This window comes from Arachis ipaensis, chromosome B8, assembly GCF_059453495.1.
Source record: "Arachis ipaensis isolate K30076 ecotype BB chromosome B8, ASM5945349v1, whole genome shotgun sequence".
Classification (NCBI taxonomy): Eukaryota; Viridiplantae; Streptophyta; class Magnoliopsida; order Fabales; family Fabaceae; genus Arachis; species Arachis ipaensis.
In genome coordinates, this window is record NC_142443.1 from 133760484 (window position 1) to 133769705 (window position 9222).

A 9222-nucleotide genomic window follows, 5' to 3' on the forward strand; every position below is an offset into this window, starting at 1 on the left:
TACTTTATTACTATTAGCTAAACTAAATGCCCGGGGTTTTTTTAAAAAAGAGAGGACATTTTCGTGTTACCCAAGGTAAGAAGCAAAGGACGCAATCAACGTGAGTCACGTGACATTCCAGGGCAGAGAGGACAACCTATATAAAATTATAAATAAAGTTAACAGATTTAGCTATCACCTGTTTAAACCAACTTGGGCGTGTTAAAGTTATTAATAAAAATGTAAAGTTTACATTTTAATATATTTATGATTTACTTATTCCATCCGTTATTTTTAATTAAATTTTTATATATTTTATATTAAATTCTTATATTATATCATATTTTTAATAGAATAAAATAATATTTTTATTCTCAACATTTAAAATAAGTCTTATTTGTGTCTTTAATGTTTAAATCGTCATATTTATATTCCTAATGTTTATAAAAATGGTTCAATATTATCTTGCCGTTAATTACATATAATGAACTTTAGTTGGAGTTCTAAAAATCTTTTCTTAAAGTTAGAATCCACTTCGAATAATAGATCATCAAAAGTTAAAACTAATTCCTACAATATTTATATAATTCACTTTTTTAGGGACATAATTGAACCTATACACAAATAATGGGTACAATATTAAAATCGAACATATCCAAGTGAGACCTAATTGAGAATGAATGCATCCAAGTAAAACTAATTAAAAAATACAATATAATATACGATAACATTGAATCACTTTTTATAAACGTTAGAAATACAAATAGAATTATTTAAACATTATGGACAAACAAATAAGACTTACTCCAAATGTTATAGACAAAAACGATACTTTATTTTTTTTATATAATTTAATATGCTTAATTAAACTATTTAATATAATATATATTTAGATATTGATTAATTTATAATTATTTGATTGTATACTTGAATAACTATTTAACATAGGGATTTTTTATTCAAATAATTTAAATATAATATTTATGAAAATATATAATCTGCGGTGTATTTACGTATTTGGATAAACTTTACACATTTTGAATATAAAGTAGTCAAAACCATAAAAAACACAATTTCAATATTCTGTATTCAGGGTACATACGGTTTAAAACTCTATGCATAAACCAGATACACTATACTCAAAATACAGCCATAACAAAATTTTTGATACATGTAATTTATAAAATACTATTTTTTTAAAACAATATTTATCTATATTTTATTCTTATATCTTTCTGAAATTTTTCAAAATTTAATAGTATCACTTCATAAATAAAAATATATTATAAATAAAATGTAAATTTAATTATAAAAACAAAAAGATAATTTATTTGAATTATATTAGATAAATTTTGAAAGTTAAACCTAAAATTTAATTTAATTCCAATTCAGATTGTTTTTAATTTTGATATATTAATTAAATTTAAATTAAATAATATTAAATTAAATTGGATTTTAAGTTTTTAACATCATAATTTACCAACTAATAACTTATTGCATTAGCTAGCCTTAAAAACAAAGTTCTAAAAATTAGATCGATCATCGAACCATTTTAATTACTGATTTATCAGTTTTATTGGTCTAACTGGTTCAACTAGAATAACAGTTTATAATTAAATAATAAATAAAATATAAATAAATACGCTAAAATATATTTATAGTCTAATATAAATTTAAAAATGTCATCAGCACTACATCAACAAAAATATTATGATCTTATCAAAGTAAAATAAAAAATTATTAGTTAAATAACAAGTATTTCTTGAGTGATATTATCATTTATAACTAAAATTATAAATCATAAAATGTATAAATAATTTTGATTTATAAATTATTAATAATTTAGTACTCTTTATATGAAGGAAGTAACAATTTATCTACAATTTTAACAATGTTGTTAATACAAAAATTAATTTTACTTTTAGAAATTATTTTAGTAAAGATAACTAAATTAAATTTTTAAAATTTATATTTAAATTAATTAAGATTTATATAATTTTTATAATAATTAAAATTTTTTTATTTAAAATTTAAAATTTTAATAATTAAATAATTTTATTTTTAGATCATATGTGTTATATTTATTTTATTAATATTTTAAATATGGGTGAAATTTGTCGTAAAAATAAAGAAGAAATTAAACTAAATAGATATTATAAAAAAATATTTTATATTAGCATGAAAATTAAATAATAATAATAATAATAATAATAATAATAATAATAATAATAATAATAATAATAATAATAATAAGTCTTTAAATATTAATTACAATAAAATTATGAAAAACACTGTAATAAAAAATAGTACATTGACTGAGTAATTCATAAGTAAAATATATAAGAATAAAAGAGAGATAAATATTATTTCAACAAAAAAAATATTTTATATAAATTGCAGGTATTATGGATACAATATCAGAAATTTTGTTATTAGTGTGAATAATTTTAATATATTATTACAATATAAAGTCACCTTTAAAATTACATTTGATAAACAAATAATTTATATCAATATATGAAGTTATAATAAATAATAAAAATAAATATATTATTTATATAGTAATTATTTTATAGTTTATATTTTGTAATTATTTTATATTTTTTATATATTATTATTATTAGTGAATATTTTATGAATTTACAATGAGATTTATAATTTATTTCTATTATGTTATTATTGGATTTTTAATATATTGTTGAGAATTATTATGATATTGTTGATTATTTAAAATTTGATATTAAAACTTGTTTTATATATTTAATTTTTTACTTTATAAAAGTACAAATTCAATCCAAATTGTTTGAAATTGGATTCGATTGAATCGGATTCTCTTAAAAAAATCATTCAATCTAAACCACATCACAAGTATAATTAGTATTTGATTTAAAATTGGCTCAAACCGCACAGCAAACACTCTTACTTATGAATTATAAACTTAGTGTGAATAATTTTAATATATTATTACAATATAAAGTTATAATAAATAATAAAAATAAATATATTATTTATATAGTAATTATTTTGTAGTTTATATTTGGTTTTCTCTGATTCAACTTTCTTATCCAATGGCCCCAATTCCCTAATCTTTCTGCTGCAACCTTTGAACTCCTCTCCTCTGCGCTTCTGTCCCTCACTGTGACTCTCGGTATGGATTTTATTTGTTCGTCGATTTCGAAATAGAACCTTAATTTGCTTGTGTGTGAATGCAGCTAATTAACATTTCTTTCTGTTTTGCTTGTCATTTGAGCCTTAATTTGTTCACTGTGTAATGTTCTTGCTATGTTTAAATCTATGCAGAAGCAATAATGCTCTTGCCACTGCCATCAACCACAACTCCTACTTCTTCCTTATCATCTTCGCCTTTTCTTTCCCACCATCCAAATGGTTCCACTTCCTCTCTCTCTCTTGATTAGCTTCTGGAAGTTAATTTTGATACACTGATAGTATGAAATAGGTTTACATTGGCCGTGAGAATGGTCATCCAAAAGAATGAATGTGATTGGACGCAGTGTCTGTGCATACAAATTGAGCTCTTATTTTCCAATATGCAGGGTTAAAAAGTTCAAGCATTTCTGGTGCTTCCAAATTATCAAACAAAGAGGTATGGTTTTTTTTTTTTGTTGTGTGTGTGTGTGTCCATGGACCATTAAACCATTTAAGCATTTGCTTCGTCTATGTAATAATGCAAAATTGTTAAATACTACTTTTGTAAGAACAGTAACAAAATGGATATTGGTACTTTGTTTCATCAGTTGGAGAATAACTCCACTCTAAAAGTATGTATGTCTACACTCTAAATCTTTTACCTACAACCCTTTTTTCATATTCTTCTATGTTTCATTTCCCTGCCAGTAGCCAGCTCCAACTAGTAGGATAAGGCTCTTTTCTTGTCGACTAGTTGTTTGGTTATACATTTATTTTAATATTGAATAAGCAACTTTTTTCCGTTTTTAAGAAAAAGTGTTGAACATTGCAGAGAAGATTCATAAGGAAACTTGGACTTGCTAAAATCTCTGCAACATTTGAGTTGAAACCACCACCATATCCATTGGTAAGATTTGAAGTTATTCCGTTATTATATTTTCCTAAATTAGCATCAATCAAGCTGCCTAATTTTCACTGGCATTTACTTTTCTAAGAAACAAGCCAATGGTAAAAAACTATATTTGGCCTGGCCTGGTCTGGCGTCTAGTCATTCATCAGCGAAGAATATTGAACATGAAATATTGGACAACAAAGGCATCTCAGTTAGATTTATTGCGTCCGCTACAAAGTCTTGTAACTTAAGCGGAACTCTAAATAAGGAAACTAGTGAGTTTTATAAGGTTCTAATATTTCCTGGTGATTTAATCTTGGGGGGCTATTCTTACACATTCAAATATTTTTCTTGACCTAGTCTGAATTTGATTAATTCCCGGGATTTCTACTCAACTAGTATTGTACTACTCAGAAGATGTTGAGCATATTATGAAATATGAACTTCAAATCCTCATTGGAATTTTCGCTAGGATGATTTGATTTGACAGTTATTTCCATTTTCTGTTCTCTTTTGTTATTCCTCCTTTCCAGAGCTTTGCTCATGTGGTCCACTAGGATATTTCTTTTGTTTTCACAATTGATTTCCCTTTTTTAAGTTCTTCCTTTCACACAACGATAGAATACTTAGTGTCAAAAGAGTTAGTTCAATATAAATAAGGAGAAGACAATATTAGTTAGTTAGATATTGAGGCATGGAGAGATAGAGTAGCTTTCAGACTTCCTAAGGATAAACACGACATTCTAGTGCTCTCAAGTCCCAAGTCACATTATTCAAGAACATCATCGGTAAAGAGTGCAACTTCTTCACTTTCCTTTCATTTTCTTTTCATCTATTCACCAGTTCTGGCACATTCTTGCCACTCTATACTCATAAATGGGCAACTCTGTATGTCTTTTACATTGGATTGTGCAATTGTGGGCCTCCTATAAATATTTCATGGTCTAACCATATTTCTTTTACTTGTGACATTTTGATTTATATTTTGGATTGATAATATATATCTTTCATCAATTGTAATGAACATTGTCAGAATGCTTTGGAGCCCATTATGAGCCAGGAGACGCTTGAGTACCATTGGGGGAAGCACCACAGGACTTACGTAGAAAATCTGAACAAGCAAATTGTTGGAACGGATTTAGATGGGCTATCGCTCGAGGAAGTTATAGTTAATTCGTACAACAGGGGTGATTTACTCCCTGCTTTCAACAATGCGGCACAGGCATGCATGCTTCACGCTACAATGTCCTTCTCAGGTTTCTGAACCATGCTTTGTAATCTTGTTCTACTTGTTGCAGGTGTGGAATCATGATTTCTTCTGGGAGTCCATGAAACCTCGCGGTGGTGGTGAAAAACCATCAGAGGATCTTCTAAAACTGATTGATCGAGACTTTGGTTCTTTCGAAGGATTTGTTAATGAGTTCAAGACTGCTGCTCAAACACAGTTTGGTTCAGGATGGGTTTGGTTTGCATGTGAGTAACTATCCTTCTCACAGTCTCACCACAGTTTCCCATTTTCGGGATTCATTTCCATTTCTGCTTTTTGTGGTATATCCAACTTATCAAGCACCCTTTTCCCTTGCTTTCCATATTTTTGTTTATGATATTATAGACAAAGACAGCAGACTTGATGTTGGAAATGCGGTAAATCCTCTTCGATCCGATGAGGATAAAAAGCTAGTCGTGGTGAAGAGTCCCAATGCCGTGAACCCCCTTATTTGGGGCTATTATTATGTATGTAATAAGGTTTACAGACTACTTAGGATTCTTTTGTAATCTTTTTTCTCGAGACATTACTTTGAGCAAATCCTGATGAGATTACATTATTTTAATTTCTTGCAGCCGCTTCTTACCATCGATGTTTGGGAGGTATTGTTCAGATTTGTTTTTGTTCTTGATTTGAATTGAGGAAACAATTTGCACATGCATATCTTCTGAGTTCTGACTCTCTAATGTTCCTTCTTTGTTCAGCATGCTTACTACATTGATTTTCAGGTAACATGTTTGCTTCAAAGCATTCAATTGAAAAACTGAGCCTTGTTCCATGCTAAATGTAATGATGACTGGCTTGTGTTATCCTTGCAGAGTCGGCGACCTGATTATATATCGATGTTCATGGACAAACTTGTTTCTTGGGAAATGGTTAACTCAAGATTCGAAAAAGCCAAGGCCGTAGTCGAACAGATGGAGCGAGAGGACGAGAGGAAAAGAAAACTGGAAGAACAGAGATTCAGAACCGATGAAGCTCCGGCCAATGCAATATTTCCTGATACTGATGCTGCTGCTGAATGAGAGAGCTTAAAATGGCGTATATACTATTACTGTATCAATCTAGGTGAGGTAGAGGTTTTGAGCTGCAAATTTTGGTAATGATTAATAGTGTATAATAGTTAATGGTTACATATTCATTAATGATACTAGCGTTTGCATGATCCTGTTGGAGTGTTTTTTTTTTAATATATTGATTTAATTTAGTTTATTAAAATATCAAAATTACTATATATTATATAAGAGAAATTCTTGGACAACAGTAATTTTTAGTATTTTTTGTCATTATTTGACTAATACAAATACTAAATTATTTTTAACAAATATATTTTATTAATTTATGTATGCAAATTTTAATAAATATAAATATAAATTATATATTTTTGTGTACAAAATTTTTATAAATACGAATGTAAATTATTAATAATTAAGTGCTGGCCAAAAATAAAGTATTACTCGTTATATTTGGGTATAGATATGTATATTTGGGTCCATTAACATTTGGTGCAATGCAATGTTGGATACACTATAGTATAGGAAAAATTTTAAGTGTACCGAGAACACTGGTGTTCCAGTTATTTTAACCATTGATTTCAATTAATATATATTATATATATTTCTTATAATTCGTAACAATTAATATATATTATATATATTTCTTATAATTCGGAAAAATTTTAAGTGTATCGAGAACACCGGTGTTCCAGTTATTTTAACCATTGATTTCAATTAATATATATTATATATATTTCTTATAACTCAGATCAACAGTTAAAATAATTGAAATATCGGTGTTCTTGGTATACTTAAAACTCTTCCTATAGTATAATCCTAACGAGTTGGTAGGTATGACATCACTGGTCATTTGTTAGGAGGCACAGCATTATGTAAATGCATATGTTGTAACCATGCAGTGTGAACAAACAAGTTCACATCTAACCTACATCTATATTAATAATATATCTATATCCAGAGATAGATAAATTTAATTAAGTATTATATGAGTTAAATTGGAAAATAAATTATTTTTTAGTTAATATTAATTAATGTTTTATAAAATATATTTTTTATTTTAAATTTAAATGATAAATTTTAAATTTTAAATTCTTAATCTTTAAATCCTAAATTCTAAATTTTAAAACAAATTAGTAATCGAACCAATCAAACTATTGAGTTACCGAATTATTTTATTTTATTTTTTTAATTCTGTTTTTCTTCGTTAACAAATACTTTTAAGATGGGTTGCAAACTAAATGAAAAAAGGCCGGCTCAACTTGTGTTTTGCATACCAATTTTATATAAGAGGGAATAAACTTCTAAAGAAAGTTTTATTTGTTTATCTATTTATTAAAAAATATAGAAAAATAATTTTTAATTAGTTAATATTATTCAATTTTAAGATTTAGGATTATAATTTAGAATTTAGGATTAAGCGTCTAAAATTTAATATAAACAAAATAATTTTAAAAAATTAATTGATGTTGGTTTAAAAAAATTATATATATTTATCTAGCATTACTCTTATTTATTTTATTGGTGATCACTTTTAAGAATGTCCAAGGTTCAAAACTTTCGCATCAAGACATGATCCCATATGAATTCTTATTCTAAACTATAAAGTAACGCGTATTATTATTTATTTTCAAAGTAACGTGTATATGGGGCTAATAAACAAATCTTCCATAAGACCATTTTCTCGGAAAAAAAAAAAAATTCCTTTGCAATTACCTTGAAAATGTTTTAGCATACTGAGACAATGACATGTTTATTTTTTGTTTCTTAAACCAACCACGTAATTTGCTGAAACCTTCCTTGTTCCCTCAATTTCAATTTTATAATAATATTGAAACGCTATTTACCTTCCCTCATAATAATGAAGTTTCATAAGCTTCTTATAGAAGCTTCTATTTCTATGACCTATATATGTATGTGTTTATGATGATCAATTAATTCGTACAACATGGGTACTAAGCAAAAATGTTCACCAATCATTATCCAATTTCAGAAGAAATTGAGATCAATATTACACTATTTAAGGAGAATGCATTATTCTTCTTCATCAAGTGTATCAAAGCAAAGATGGTGGAGGTTGTTCAATAATAATACAATGAGCTTCAAAAGCTTCATTGAAGATGAACAAATCAAAAGTGATCGCATGGAAAAGTATAGAACAACAATAATTAGCTATGCTTCTGAAGATGATGACGATGATATTAATCAAAGGGCAGAGGTTTTTATTGCTAATTTTCGTCGCCAGCTTAGTTTGGAAAGAAGAGTTTGTTATTGGGAGCCAAAATTTTAATTTGCATGAGATAATAGTTCTGAGGGTGATTAATTATTAATTAGAAAAAAAAATTGGATTGCTTAAGTTCAATTAGTGGTAATATTAGTGTTTTCCAAGTATATATATTTGATGTATAATAATAAGGTGTAATTATTCTCTCTGTACTTATAGTTTTATTGAATTTTTAATTAGATTTTTTATAATTTTTTTATTGAATTTTTATACCATATCAGATTTTGTAATTAAGTCAAAATGTTAAAATTAATGGAATATTTTGTTAAATAAAATAAATATGTCTAATACTTGATTAAATATTATCTATAGTTTAACAGTATGATATAGGGACTTAATTAAAAAGAAAAAAAGTATATGAATCTAATTAAAAATTCGGTAAAATTATAAGAACCGACGCAGTAATTAAACCTAATAATAATCATAATGTAATGTGTTCAATGGAAATAGATTCTTTCAATTTTTTTTTCAATTATTTGATAAAATGTGATCTCTTACTTTATATTCTTTAAGTCGAACAAAAAAAAATATATGAGATAGATATTAAATAGTTAAAAATTACTCTTTACAAAATAATTAAAAAAATTTAAAAAAATCTACTCCCCAATAATTATTGTGTACGGAAATATGACAAGTTTAT

At 26.4% G+C, this 9222-nt stretch overlaps 1 protein-coding gene across 1 annotated transcript; it reads left to right on the forward strand.

The window, feature by feature from the left end:
* Positions 1-3012: 3012 nt before the first annotated feature.
* Positions 3013-6450, forward strand: LOC107614161 (superoxide dismutase [Fe], chloroplastic). Its single transcript, XM_088497584.1, has 10 exons — positions 3013-3127; positions 3280-3366; positions 3534-3583; positions 3959-4033; positions 5052-5240; positions 5317-5491; positions 5631-5752; positions 5861-5887; positions 5990-6013; positions 6104-6450. The coding sequence occupies exons 2-10, from the start codon at positions 3288-3290 to the stop codon at positions 6308-6310; spliced, it is 948 nt and encodes a 315-aa protein (XP_088353710.1). The 5' UTR covers positions 3013-3127; positions 3280-3287; the 3' UTR covers positions 6311-6450.
* Positions 6451-9222: the final 2772 nt, after the last annotated feature.